General features: G+C 41.3%; 1 protein-coding gene across 4 annotated transcripts in view; it reads right to left on the reverse strand.

Moving 5' to 3' along the window:
- The window catches only part of PATL1 (PAT1 homolog 1, processing body mRNA decay factor), a 47497-nt gene extending 32944 nt beyond the window's left edge, over positions 1-14553 (reverse strand). For 2 of the 4 annotated variants that reach the window (XM_058438728.1, XM_032152963.2), the window contains exons 1-8: positions 14430-14553; positions 12402-12513; positions 4786-5003; positions 4395-4475; positions 3064-3258; positions 2035-2136; positions 1499-1588; positions 1070-1287 (exon numbers count right to left, since the gene is read on the reverse strand). In XM_058438728.1, coding sequence (XP_058294711.1) covers positions 1070-1287; positions 1499-1588; positions 2035-2136; positions 3064-3258; positions 4395-4475; positions 4786-5003; positions 12402-12513; positions 14430-14444 — 1031 coding nt within the window. In that variant the 5' untranslated portion in view covers positions 14445-14553. Of the gene's footprint in view, positions 1-1069; positions 1288-1498; positions 1589-2034; positions 2137-3063; positions 3259-4394; positions 4476-4785; positions 5004-12401; positions 12514-12593; positions 12705-14429 lie in introns of those variants that run through there. The other 2 variants (XM_058438727.1, XM_032152964.2) reach the window with 2 other exon arrangements.
- Between the last annotated feature and the right edge of the window lie 877 nt (positions 14554-15430).

Raw genomic sequence — 15430 nt, forward strand, 5'->3', positions numbered from 1 at the left:
AGACAGAGTGAGACTCTGTCTCAAAAACATAAAAAAAAAAAAAAAAAAAAGAGTCTATTCTAAGGAGACCTTTTAGAAGCAAAAGACAGTCATATTTTTACATATCTTCTACAAAGACCAAGTTCTAAAAGGGTGATCATGAAATCTGAGTGAATTAGGAGTAAAGCAATATAATTCTTTTTCTTTTTGCTTCTGTTTAACAGAAGTCTCTAAGTAGGTTTAACGTACTCAGCTTCAACTATGTGGGAATGTCATTAAAGATGTATGTGTGATAGTTAATATTGCTAGGCCTTAGTACCGAGTTATTTGGTCAAACACTGTTTAGATGTTGCTGTGAGGGTATTTTGTAAAGATGTGATTAACATTTATAATCAGTTGACCTTACAAAAGAGATTACCCTCAATAACGTGGGTGGAGCTCATCCAGCCAGCTGAAGGCCTTAAGAACAAAACTAAAGTTTCCCAGAAGAAGGAATTCTGCCTCAAAACTGGAACACAGAAATCCTGCTTGAGTGTCTTGACTGCTGACCTGCTATACTTATTTCAAACTCAAGACTGCAACTTGAGCTTTTACTTTTATTTCTTGCCTGCTGGTCTGTCTTACGGATTTCGAACTTCTCAGCCTCTACAATCACATGAGCCAATTTCTTAAAATAAAACCTGCTCACATGAACATTCTTGCTCTCTTTCCTCTACTGGTTCTTGTGTGTCTCTTGAAAATCCTGACTGACACAATATGATATGTAATAAAACACAACTTCACTGAAACAGGAACTTGAACCCCTTTTGTTATAAAACCAGAGGATAAAAGCAAACAGCTTAGCTAGTGTGAAGATTAGCTGACTTTTCAGCATCTGTCGCTCTATTCTATACCCTCTGGTAATGTGAGAAAAATGTGATTCACAAGACAGCCTGAAGATTATCAAACATTTCCATGTTTGCCAACTTGAGGATCCAATAACATCTTAAAATTTATTAGTTAGCAAACATCAAGAGACTTATAAAACTACACATCGACAATCAAGAGACTTGGCTGATAACTGATAAACAGTGGCATTGATTTTGTATACCTTAGGTTTTGCAGGTGGGGTCCTGGGCCAGAAGGGTGCTGCTGTGGAGGTGGTGTAGCGGAGGGTGGAGCACTAAAGAAGGCACGGAAGCCTGGTGCTGGGGGAAGCATCTGCCCAACTCGCCCTTGTAGCAACTTGGGATTCATGGCAGCAAGTGGACTACCAACAAATCCAGGGACCCGTGCAAACTGGCTGGGAGACATCCGTCCAGGCTGTAGCTACAAAGAGGAAGAAGATCTTAGATTTAGACAATCAGCAAGTCCCCTTGCTTTTGTCTACAGAAAAGTGAATACAGTTTTCCATCAATAACTTTGAAAAACTAAAGGCAAAAATAAAAGTAGTGATTAACAGCAAAAAAAGGGGCTATCATCTAATGAACTTTAGGAAAGTAGGAGAGTTCTTTATGGGTAGGGCTAATCACAGGCTTACCTGTGCTCCTCCAAGAAGCTGTGCTCTCTGGAGGGGGCTGAGAACAGGAGGAACACTAGGAGGAAAAGGGTGACCCAGGAGGGAAGAGTTCTAAGGTAAAAAAAAAAAAAAGAATATGCTATAAAACGGGGTACATCAATATAAGGAAACTCAGCAGAAATGCAGTATAAACTTGGATCTAAAAACTCTCAAATTACAGAGTCAAGCTCTGGAATATAAAAAAAGAGTAATGCTAGAAATTATAAAAACACCATGACCATGTGACATGAAAAAGAAAGCAGTAGAACATGGGACTGAAATGGCAAGAACCAGATGATCACAATGAGTTTAGATTTTTAAAGATAAGAAAAGAGCTGATGTAAGAAACAACTGTCCTCTGACCTGGGGACAATTAGATGCAGCAATTTAAGTAATGAGATTATAAAAAATAGGTATAATTTAGGAGATGTCAGCAAATCTAAATACTGGCAGTGATCTTACAAATAGTGATCAGAAAATACATACTGCACATTTTTGTTAGGCTTAAAGTGACATACCGGGACACCGCAGAGCTGGTTTGGAGACATCCTCTCACCATAGGGAGCAGGATAACGAGGTGGCATTGGAGGCCGAACATGGACAGGCTTCGGACACAGAATCTATCAGGACAAACATATATACAACTACACTCAATGAAATCAGTTTTTCTTCCACCTATACTCCCTCCCCTCAAGTACTGGTAGAGACACAGAACTCAATGCAAAGCCCTACTTCTAAGCAAATTGCTATGGCTACAGGTTCAAATACAGAACCTTGGGCCACTTTCTCTCACCAATCAAGTAAAGTGTCAGCATTAACTGAGGAAGATTTAGCTAATTCTCCAGTTATCCCCACCCTTCCATGCTGTCTGAGGGAGATACCAGCAGTCTGACTTGCAAATTCTCTCCAAGAGGATATATTTTGGTAGCACTGAGGGAGAAGGAATGATAAGAAAGCTGGAGGATTAACTAAGCCCTATTCTGAAGCCCCTGTGATATGGCCGCCATGCTCAGCACTTTGGTGATACATTGTGACTCCACCATTTCATAGGATGTTGAGCCTAACTAGGCCATACCAACACCACCCTCCCCCCATACCTTCCAAATTGGCCTTCCTTTTCAGCTGCTGGTTTCAGGTGGAGGAAAGTCTATGGAACAGGACTGCACAGGCTCTAGGGAAAGCAGGGATATCTTAAAGGTAAAAAGGGATGTGGACAATGCTGTGTGTTCCCACTCCCCCCGGCTTTCAGTTATCTCTCTGACAATGTTTTGGGCAGCCAGCAAAACACTTTTAAAAGGATATATGTGCTAAATGTGGCTAACTACCCTTTTTTCTCCCCCAATTAAAAGGCAGCAGCAATAGCAGCAGCAAAGGGTATCAGGGAATGTGTCTCTAATTTGTACTAATTTCTCCTCTAACTAGCTATTTTTCTTTCTAATCTAATGCCTACCCAAAATTTCCACCCTCCACCCAACATCACCAATTTTCCAAATAATTTTGCCCAGATTCCCAATTTCCTGGGCTATGTGCTTGTTAATGAGAGGTACCTGTTGGGTGAAGCTGGGTACAGCCATCTGTTTAGGTGGGGTGCCTATGGGGACAGCTCTAACAGGAGGACTGCCAATGATAGGTGAAGTTGACCGCCTTGGTAATGCACGTTCAGAAAGGTCCCGATCATCTTCTGGACCCTGGGGGGGCCTCTGAGGCAAAGCATATTCTAATACAGACACTGTAGGCATTTCCTAATTGAGGAAGTGGTAAAATAAAATAGAAATTAACTAACTTGATATGCTTTAGTAACCTCTACAGATGCCAAAAATACCTTAAGAAATTTTTTAACTTTTTATTTATTTTTAATTCACATATAGTAAAATTCACTTTTTGGTATATGGTTCTCTGACTTTGGTAAGTAAGCGGCTCATGCCTGAAATCCCAACGCTTTGGAGGGTGAGGTGGGAGGATCACTTGAAGCCAGGAGTTTGAGACTAGCCGGGGCAACACAGCGAGACTTCATCTATACAAAAATAAAAAAACTTAGCCAGGCATGGTGGCATGCACCTGTAGTCTCAGCTATTCAAGAGGCCGAGGTGGGAGCATCACTTGAGCCCGGAAATTCAAGGTTACAGAGAGCTGTACCAACGCACTCTAGCCTGGCTGACACAGCAAGACCTGGTCTCAAAAAAAAAAAAAAAAAAAAAAGAGCAAGAACAGTTGTATCACTCCCCAGAAATTCCATTGTATTGTTCCTCTGCAGTTAACAACCTCCTGCCATGTCCAACCACTAGTAAACACTGATGACTTCTCTGTCCCTATAGTTTTGCAAAGAAATGACTTTTTTTTTTTTTTTTTTTTTGAGACGGAGTCTCACTCTGTTGCCCAGGCTGGAGTGCAGTGGCACAATCTTGCCTTACTACAACTTCCGCCTCCCAGGTTCAAGTGATTCTCCTGCCTCAGCCTCCTGAATAGCTGGGATTACAGGTGCCCACCACCATGCCTGGTTAATTTTTGTATTTTTAGTAGAGATGGGGTTTCACCATGTTGGCCAGGCTGGTCTCGAACTCCTCACCTCAAGTGATCCATCCGTCTCAGCCTCTCAAAGTGCTGGGATTACATGCGTGAGCCACCACGCCTGGCTCAGAAATGACTTTTTAAGTGATTCAAATCATAGTCATACACTAACAAATTTAAATTCCAATGGCTCCCTTGCAACCTTTACCCTGGAGGCTAAAGAAAGGCATAGCTAAGTGCTGGATGCAGTAGTCGACATAATTCTAGCAAATGAAAGACCTATAAAACCCTTCAGTAAGGAAAGGATGACAACGGGAACTTAAAATTTTTGGATATTATAAATTTTATAGAAAGAGAAAATATTTAATACCTGAGCAAGCAGTGGTCCTCGAATTCGCCTCAGAACTTCAGATCCATCCCAGATACTGGAATTCAGACTTCCTGGTTGGGACTAACAAAAAAGGAAAACATACACACAGAGTCTGAAATGTTGTATACTCTCTGGATGACTTATCTGCTGTTGGGGAACAAGGTTCCAAAAGAGCCTCAAGTTGCTTTAGAATACGAAATTATAGGGCTCCAGAATATACACTACTCCCCAACTTTATCTCTAGAACTGCTATCATCAGGAAATATATTATCAATTTTCTATGGCATATGTAAATCTCTCATTAGAATAGATAAAAATAAAATGGCAAAGTTCAATACTTCACTTTAATTTTTAGTCTGCTATAGTTCTCAAATCAGAGTAACTTACTTACTTGTAAAACTGGCCTGGTCTGCACTGCCCTCATGATAGCTGGATCTTCTAGTTCATTTTCAATCACCATCTTACTGAGCCTTTCTGCCAGATTCTCCTCATGGTCACCCAACAAGTCCATTTCATCTCTCTCTCCATTGCCTGTTTGTTCATTAACTGCCACGGGTAGCTTTTCTTCCAGTTCAGCCAGGCGCTCATGTGCTTCCTGCCAATCATCATCTATAAGATGACACAGTTCATGTAAGAAATAGTTCATAGTGGTACAAAAAAGTTTTACACAATTATTCTGTTTTTTTTTTAGACGGAGTCTCACTCTGTCGCCCAGGCTGCAGTGCAGTGGTGTGATCTCGGCTCACTGCAACCTCCACCTCCTGGGTTCAAGCGATTCTCTGCGTCAGCCTCCCAAGTAGCTGGAGTAGCTGGGACTACAGGCGCCACCACCACACCTGGCTAATTTTTGTATTTTTAGTAGAGGTGGGGTTTCACCATGTTGGCCAGGCTGGTCTCAAACTCCTAACCTCAAATGATCCACCCACCTTGGCCTCCCAAAGTGCTGGGATTACAAGCATGAGCCACCACGCCCGGCCTACACAATTCTTCTGCTAACCAAATGAATAATTCCAGAAGATAGGTAGAAGATATGTAGAAAGTTAAGTTTCCACTTAGAAACGGGAAATAAGGTTTAAACTAAGGGACACATAAAGCGTGCTTTTTACAAGTAAAAGCAAATAACATTATACCAGGAATAAAATTCAAACATGTGAATTAATAGCTTAAAACATTATCAATAATGTCCAAACTATATTCTGAAACTGTTTCCTAAATTGGTGATAGATATGTATCGTACTACTAGTTGGTTTTGAGATTCTATGACATTTCAAGCAAAAACTTTAAAGGGAAGTTAAAACTCATAGCATTAGCATACAACTTTCTCTTAGATTGTAAGTGCCACATTCTTTACATGCTTTTGAATCCATTTGTTCCATTCAATTAATATTTGGTAAGCATCTATTATGTGACAAGCCCTGTCACATATGCAAAAAGACACATAGATTCTGCCTTGATAACACTTTCATGCAAGCAGGAAAGAGAGAGATGATAGACAATAAGCATAATGATTAGATACTATACCAGAAGATGAAATTGCTGTAGGAATATAAAGGAAGAAAGGCAGATTGAAAATTTAAATAGATGGTCAGAGGTAGGCCTCATTGAGAAGATGACATTTGAGCAAAGATTCTAAAGAGTAAGGCGGTTAGCAATTTAGATATCTGGGAGAAGAGGGTTCCAGGCAGAGGGATAGTCAGTATAAAGAAAGGCCTTAAGGCGAGAGATTGATGGTTTTGAGAAACGGCAAGGAGGACTGTGTCTGGACTGGAATGAGCAGGGTGGGGAGAGCAGAAGAAAATGAGGTCAAGAAGTCATGAGGAGGGAGCTCATTCTGGGCCACTATGATTGAAATGGGAAGCCAATGGAAATTTTCATTTGGCTTAACTTTTAAAAGAATCACTCTGGCTGCTGTGCTGAAAACAGGCTAGGGAAGAGGAAGGGACATTTCCTCTTTTATTTTAACTATGTCTGCTATTACTGCACACTACTATAAAGTCTGTAGCACTGACACTAAGGTTGTTTTTGCATTTGGTATGTTGGCATCATTTTTTCTGTTTTGGAATCCCATTACAGCAGAGATTACAATCTTCAGAACCCTCTATCAGCTGCTCTGGGGCTAGACCTTACTTCCATCACATCTCACTCCAGTTCTCCCCAATCTTATTCCATTCTGCTTCCATCATGAAAGCTGTACTCATAGTTTTGCTCCTTTCAGTATTCTTTTTTATTTTTATTTTTTTGAGACAGGGTCTCACTGTCACCCAGGTTGGAGTGCAATGGTGTGATCTGGCTCATTGCAGTCGCGACCTCCCGGGCTCAGGTGATCCCCCCACCTCAGCCTCCCAAGTAACTGGAACTACAGGTTTGTACCACCACACCAGGCTAATTTTTGGGTTTTTTTTGTAGAGTCAGGGTTTCCCCATGTTGCCCAGACTGGTCTTGAACTCCTGGGCTTGAGCAATCCACCTGCAACGGCCTTCCAAAAAGCTGGGATCACAGGCTTGAGCCACTGCATCCGGCCTTTCTTTTCAGGTATTCAAATGCGAAACTTCTTCCTCCTCATTGGAGCTACTCCTAAATAATCCTTTCATTTTATTTCTTCCTTTACCTCATCTCAATATGCACTACTTTCTAACCCACAAAAAGTATTATTTTGTATATGTTATATGGTATTCTGTTTTTAGTTACATCCTTTATATATTTTATAAAATTCAACAGACAGGGATAACAGGTTATAACCAACACAGAAACAGAGACTTTCTTTTTTCTGCTTTCAAAGAAAATACGTGTTTAAAAAATTCAAACACCACAAACACATGTAACTTAAGTGAAAGTTCCCTGTAATTCCACAGCTGTGTTAAGTTTTAAACAGTTTTAAGTTGTGTTAAGTTTATAAAGTTAACTTGTTTCTTTTTATTTAAGCAATATGTCTTGGACATCTTTTCATGCATGCACACAGGCATAACTACTGATATTAACTCATTCTTTTTAACACCTACATAAGATTGCATTTTATTGCTAAACTATAATGTAATTTATCCCCTACTGGTAAACATTTGGATTATTTACAATTTTCCAGTATAATAATTAATACTGTAATAAACATCATACATATCTTAACATTTTATGTGACTATTTAAATAAACTAATTTCCTTTTAGAATCAGATTATATTAAGTTAAAATTTGCTATATATATATTTTTTTTAATCATACAACGACATATCACATAATACTAGTGATCCAAAGAGTGAGGGAAGTGTGACTTTCAGATATATAATTTTGGTATCATGGGACCCACTGCCTAGTTTGGGGGCACTGTGGTAGATTTATGTATTAGTTGTGGTAAGGGATTCCTTAAGTTGTGGATCACTGTGCCATCACTGGGATAAAGGCTGTGGGCAAAAGCTATAAAAATATCCTTACCTAAGCCTCCGGGACATGGGTCTTCTTTATAATTATGTGGTATTTCCCACCCAACAGCTTCCTCTTACCTGAGTGACTAGTCAGGTGGCGCTCTTCCTGTAAACTGTCATCTTACAGAAAAGAATTTAAGGTAGCCATTTTATGATGATGGTCTCTGATAAGCCTATCCTGATGTGCTCCAAAAAATGGAAAAATCCACTTTAAATGAAAATTACACTGTTAATTTAAATGACTAGTCATATGAAAGAAAATATTTAAAGAATAATGTAATTAAAAACCAAATGTGACATTCATATTTGTGTTATCCTTGGTAAGGAATAGTAAGCTGAGACAGGATAAATTTTTTTTTTGCAACTTTACTAACTTAGCAATGCCACAAGAGTGGGAATCTATCATCCTGAATTGAGGGATTTGTCAAAACATTTACTTCCCAAATTTAACAAGTTAATTTGTTAGTGGATTTGTTCTAATGCAGTAGAGTTCTAATTTGCATGCTTTTCTATCACAACTTCTAGTATTCATGCTTGCTAACTTTACCAAATCCTATCAAATATGGATAATCTATTTCCCCTTAATAATAATATTTTAAAAATATTGGTTAAGTCGCCATATTCTGTGAGAATAGATCTCTGGTGAATTGATTGTTACATTTTCAAACATGTAACCAAAGGAATCTATGCCATAAAATACCATCATCATCATTTTAGATTTTTCTTACTCTTGTAAAAAATTATCTGAAGTAGTATTTTAGAGATATTGTGCCCTTACTATAAAACAATATTTCACCCTGTATCTTTTTCAAATGACCTAAAAATATAGTTACTTAGATATGCCAGTGCTTGACCTGAGTCCATTACTGGTCAAAATGATAAAAGGTAGGCAAAAGAATAACAGAGAAATGAAGGGAAAGAGATTATCCGTAATAACGAACTAACCTGTACTCTGATATGGGTTACTGAATTCCTGGCTGCTTCTATAAACTTATACTTGTAATAACCCCTGAAGCCTGTCTTAGGGAGTTTTGAATGAAAACAAAATAAAAAGGAAGTAGAAGTGATTTAATTTTAAGGCAATCTCAATCTCTAAAGACTATAGTAGCTATCAATAAAAGGGAGGTAGGAAGGAGGGTGATTCCTTCCAAGTGGAGGCAGGAGATTTCCAAAGACTCCTCCAAAACTATTTAACATAACTAGTAGTTTACAGTAATTGTGTCTATAGTTACTTAACCCGTCACTCTTCCTCATTTGTTAAAATGAGGATAATAATAGTACCTACCTCACAAGGTTGTTATAAGGATTAACAATATATGTAAAACATTTAGAATGGTGCCTAGCACATAATAAGCACCATGTTAAGTGTAAGCTTTTATTTTTAGAGAAGGAGTTGGGATTACTGCAACACTATTTATTGCTCTAAGATGATGCAAACATTTTTTCATGCAGAAGACTAGTTTCTTAAGGAAAGGTGACCATTTGTAGCCAGTGACCTAAAATGTCTACCGTACTAGCAGGTATTATTCAAGATGCCCGCTATATAAATTAAAAATCATAAAATCAAAACAAATGTCAAAGGTCTGACATTTCACCTCTTGATTTAAACTCTCTATACCAGCTTTATATCAACCTGCAGAGGAGTATCAAAGAAGTCACAGGTTGACTTGGAAAACAATTTTCTTTTTATAGTATTTACACCAGGCTGTTAAGAGGAATTAAGATCTTCACTTTACAATTCAAGTACATTACACTCTCAAGGGAAAGGGCTCACCTTTGGAAATCTTTTCTCTATATTATTATAAACTTTCTTGGCCAAAAAATCCTTTCTAATCACCCTTTGGCCCTAAGGTACAAAGTGGGCTAATCATATGCTATTTAATTGCCTTAACTTTGTACTACCTGTTCTTTTACTGTGTAAACCTAATGGCTTTTTTAGCACGTGTGCACTTTTCTTCTTTCCCATCATATAAAATACCGTTCTGGACACTCTAACATCCTTTTAAGGCAATATTATTCCCATCTTATGAGAAAAAATAGAAACTCAGGAAAAAAAGACTGTCCATAGCACTCTGGAAGCCAATGAGAAGGCATGACTCTTCCTCTTCTGTCCAGGTTGAAAACTGAGAACATGGTACAATGCTGCCTCATTTTAATGTCTATAAATCAATTCTAGCTAATTCATTTTAATACTGAAGAATTTGTTGAAAAAACGGTTAACATTCAGTACAGTATTTTAATAGAAAAACAGTTCTAGAAACAAGCACATGTTGGTAGCTTCTATGGTATTCTATTTTTAAATTGTTTGATAATTAACTTTTTAGAGACAAGGTCTCGCTCTGTTACCCAGGCTGGAATGCAGTGGCACCATTATAGCTGATGCAGCCCTGAACTCCTGGGTTCAAGGGATCCTCCAGCCTCAGCCTCAACCTCCTAAGTGGTACATACCATCATGCCTGCCTATTTTTCAAAAAAATTTTGTGGAGAAAGAGTCTCACTATGTTGCCCAGGATGGTCTTGAACTCCTGGCCTCAAGTGATCCTCCTGCCTTGACCTCCCAAAGTGCTGAGAGCTGTGGGCTTGAGGCACCACAAATAGCTTATTGTGTCTTATTGATTATCACTAAACTATCTTCCAAATATAATTTGCAATTCACATCAGTTTCCTGCTTTTGTAATTCCACTCTACATCTCTTTGCCTGTGATCTCCATGGAGAGAGATAATAGCATCTAGGATCATGTTATCCTCCTGGACAATCTCATCTCCTAGCCCATGCCTATAATCCAAAAGGTCTTTGATTCCTTTCCATCATGAGTCTAGCTGCTACTTTCAACACTTTTCTTGCTGCTTCTAATCATAACAAAGTTTTAGTTCTCTACTCAATTTTACAAAGGACTGATAATATTAAAACACCTTCATTTTTGCCAGTTTATTCAACTCAGTCTAGGCTTTAATAAATTTATTAGGTCACTGCAAAACCAGTGACCACTATAATACTTTAAGGCCTCTTATTTGTTTTTGATATTCAACATCTTGGGATTACCAACTATTGCTAAATTTTCTCTTTTTCCTTATGACTTAACTTGGAGTATTTGTTGCACGGACAGAAGTGTTGTGACTCCAAAAGAATCGTACACATTTATACATTTGAACATAAACGCTGTTATTGCTGCTTTCCAGCACCAAGTCTAAGCAAACATATCTGCATTGACTCTTACCTATTCGTTTCCTTAAAAATATACAGTTTTGGCCAGGCATGGTGGCTCACACCTGTAACCCCAGCACTTTGGGAGGCCGAGGAGGGATCACTTGAGGTCAGGAGTTCATGACCAGCCTGGCCAACATGGAGAAACCCTGTCTCTACTAAAAATACAAAAATTAGCCAGGCGCCTGTATTCTCAGCTACTTGGGAGGCTGAGGCAGGAGAACTGCTTACACTGGCAAGGCAGAAGCTTCAGTGAGCCGAGATCACGCTACTGCACTCCAGTCTAGGTGACAGAGCAAGACTCTGTCTCGTAACAAATATACGTATATGTATATAGTTTAAAAGTTTAAATTCTAATTTATTACTCCCCTTGTTCTACCCCTGTTCTAAGTAACATGTGTTCTCAAACTTTATCATATAAGCTTACTTCCTAAATTTTCCATCTTGGTATTTATAACCCCATGGCCTGTAAGCTTAGTTTGGCTCTTCAGTTTTTAAACTTTTTCCAACTCTTAAAACATGTATCTATAGGCCGGGCGCAGTGGCTCAGGCCTGTAATCCCAGCACTTTGGGAGGCCAAGATGGGCGGATCACAAGGTCAGGAGTTCCAGACCAGCCTGGTTAGCTGGGTGTGGTGACAGGCACCTGTAATCCCAGCTACTCGGGAGCCTGAGGCAGGAGAACTGCTTGAACCTGGGAGGCGGAGGTGCAGTGAGCCGAGATTGCGCCACTGCACTCCAGCCTGGGTGACAGAGCAAGACTCCATCTCAAAAAAGAATAAACAAATAAATAAATAAATAAATAAATAAAATGTATGTATATCCAGGGATGGACAAAATTTCATCTGTGCATACTTTTCTAACTTATGAGTCCTTTTCTTGACCCCCAAAATTCTTGCTACAAAAAGCTTTATATTTTGAAGATACTATAAGTTGCAAAATTATATACTAGTGATAGACTAAATTTTAAAACACATATACCCACATCCTAGAATCTGAATTTTCTACTAGCACACTAGTTTTCCGTAAGTTATATGTTATACAAATAAAAATTCCTCTCATCTAGGATTAGTTTAAATCTCTCTTAAATGTTTACTTCTCTAAACATTTGAATCCCTCATAGGGGCAACCTGTAGTCATAGATCATATAGCTGGAAGGGGCAAGGCTTACAGGATACCTGATTTTATAGGTGAGGCAAAAAGAGACCCAGAGGAGCAGGATAGGTGCTGTTTCCAGTGAAGAATGAACTATTCTAAGATGAGGAATAGAAGAATATCTTGCCAAGTTAGTGAATAAGGTTACCCCTAACAAGATAAAGACTTCTAAAAGACAGCACTTGAAAAGAGCGGGAGGCTAAGATGATATTATAAGAGAAAGATGTCACTTACCAACTGCACCTGACCCAAATGTATCATCATTGAATTGATCAATCTCTTCATCTTCTTCTCCCAGTCCCTGAAATGCATCTTCATCTTCATCCAGAGGACAATCCTCCAAAGACTAAAAAAAGAGAAAAGACATTAGTTATTCATGAAATTCACACCCTCATTTTAAAAATGTTCTAAAAATGTTCATCTTACCTTCTCAAAGAACATAATTGCTTCATTATGACTTTTTGTAAAGATGGCATTTTTTTTCTACTTCCCAATTTCCCTGACACTGGAAGATTTCATTATCTTTCTTTCACTTTCTATTTCCTATTTCTTATTTAATTCTTACCCCACCTCACAGCATTCCATTTCTCTATTTTATCAAGAATCCACTAACAGCAGTTCCTCATGCAACCAAGAAATTAAGCCCACAACTTCCCTTACATCACTGGTTGGAACAGTGATGACAACTAATAATGAACCCTTTATTTTCTTGTATCTTTGTGTATCTTTTCCAGCAAAATTCTCATCTTTCTCATTATATTCATGCCATCTTTTCAACTATTATTCCGTTTTAAAGCTTTGTCTTCATTTTCCACCTTTCTTATCTTCCCTATAGGCCTAAACTCTAGTGATAAAACAGGTCTTCAACCACAATAAAATGAACTCTAGAAAAGCTGTGGTATGACAAGTTCAAGTTCTGGCTCCATTCCTACAATCAGTGTCAACATGGGCAACTCAGAAAATTTCTAATTAACTCATCAAATACCTTTTAAGGACCTATTGTGTCTAAGGCTCTGTGCTAGGCTGTAAGGCTCAATGTCTTACATTGTAATGCAGGGACAATACCAACTATGGCAAAGAGTTGTGATGATCAAAGTGGGCAAAGATTACAGATTATCGAACAAAGGCTAGAAGTCACCACATCCTAGGTGTGTTCTATTTTCCCCCTTTACTTCAATTTTACTCAACTGATTTATTCTCCAAGTTTTCCTTTCAGTTTGGTCTTGGACCATTCCTATCAGGTATACCTGTCCTCAATTTTCAAAAATTCAGAATCAGAATTCCATATTCTATCAGTAGCTACGTTTGTGATACAACTCGCCTGGCTACCTCTTAGCTACCCTGTTTACAAAGGAAAGACTAGGTCAAAGGGCGTTATTCTCCCCCGGGAGCCCTTCCAAACTCATGCCAATAGGCATGCCACGGCCTCCTAATCAGAGGCAACTTCCAGCAGTACTCCCTTCCAAATCACAAATATCTACTTTACCAAATCACTGCTTTTTTAAATTAAAAATTCTTAAGGATCATTTACATCAGTTCTTTCATGCTACAAATCCAGAAAGTTTACGTCCAGAGATTAGCAGTCACTCAAGGTCACACAGTGAGTTGGCGACAGGGTCAGTACTGTCTGTTGCTAGCTACATTCCTGGGACCTTCACCAAACCCACGTCTCCCAGCACTAGCCCAGAAGGAACTTCTGCAGGACACGCCCCCCTCCCAACTCGGAGCCCTATTTAGTAAACGGGCTGGGGCCCTAGTCCAACGGCAAGCCCAGGCCCCCTTCACCTGAAGGCAGCCTGTGTGAATGGGGTGTGTGTCAGTGTAATTCGAGTGGAGGTGGGTGGGGGGTGGTTCCGGGTCCAGAGCGGGAAACTCGGCTCTGGGAATTCCCGGGTGACACCTACTTAACAAAAGCACCCGGGTAGATGCAGTGTTCTATCCTCCACGGCTCCTCTAGGGGTGGGGGCGGGGGTGTGGTCTGGTTACAGCACTTAACGGGCCCTCCCCACCCCAAAACGGAGGCCAACTTTCCCCAGCAGCAACTAATGGGACTGTCTCGACCCCTGAAGCCAGCTCCCAGCCCTAGGATTAGACCCGCGACCCCAGGCCAGTCGCGTCCAGCTAAGTCCTGCGACTCCCCCCGCCAGCCCCCTGCCCCGCAGGAACACGGGACCGGCGCGCGGAGAGAGCGAGAGGGGCGCGGGACGGAGGGAGAGGGGCGCGGGAGGGAGGGAGGGGTCACTTCCGGTCGCAACAGCTCACCTCGTAGCGGAACATTCTTGGGGAGGGGGGCAGGGAGCGGGGAGGGGAGAGGGGGAGGGAGGGAAGAAGCGCTGACTCCCCGGCTCCTCAGCGCGCGGGTCCTCCACCGGCTCGCGACCCCCGGCCGCCGCCGTACGCCGGAGCGTGCGTGGGGACGTGCGCAGGCGCGCCTCAGGCAGGGCGGCCACCCCGCTCGGCGCCCGGCGGCGGCGGCTGCGCAGGGACAGATTTGGCGTCCCACTTCCTAGTCTCAGCGGCGGGAAGGAGGTCCCGTGGCGAGAGAATGCGCACGCGCTGCCCGTCTTCGGCTGCCTGGTGATCTGGGCTTGCAGCTCCGCCCCCTCTTTCTCCGCGCCCTCCAGGCGCTTGGCTTGGAGCTGAGGGGCCGGTCACGAGTTCTCCGTCACCCGCGGGGCGGAGAAAACCCTTGTGATTGTCACAGGATATGGCTATGAAGAATCCTGCGCTTAGCCTGGGCTGGGAAACATGGAGATTCCCAGGCTGTTTTTCCGACGTCCGACTCATTCAGGCTGCTCGGGGGTCTCCCCGTTGCGATCTGCGCCTTGCTCAGGGAAACAAGAATGGAAAGTTGCTGGTCTTCGAAAGGGGCGGAGTTCGTCGCCACTTTCAGCGGCTCGTCGCCTGCTGAAGCCACAGCAGGTCAGGGCTGTGATTTATGTGGCTCAAAGTGATGACGGCGCCCGTGTGTGTGTGTGTTTTTTTTTTTTTTTGAAATGCTGAAGACAGGTTCCGGGAGGTTTAACTAGGGTGGTATTTTTAGGCGCCAGGCTCATTAGGCGCTAGGAGCTGCAGAGCCTTGAAGGGCAGCACGGCCGTGGGCCGCTGGCCACGCAGCAGCAGGGTCTTCGGGCCGGGGTGCGCCGCTGGGTGACGCCGCTTCCTTAGAGGATCGAACCCAGAAAGTAATGTGTCCAGCTTAGAAGCTTCGGCCCCCTGGTTCCAGAATTCTGTTGGGTGGTTTGTTACCTCTAGCACGTTCC

This window comes from Hylobates moloch, unplaced genomic scaffold (assembly GCF_009828535.3).
Source record: "Hylobates moloch isolate HMO894 unplaced genomic scaffold, HMol_V3 SCAFFOLD_5, whole genome shotgun sequence".
In the NCBI taxonomy this organism is placed as follows: Eukaryota; Metazoa; Chordata; class Mammalia; order Primates; family Hylobatidae; genus Hylobates; species Hylobates moloch.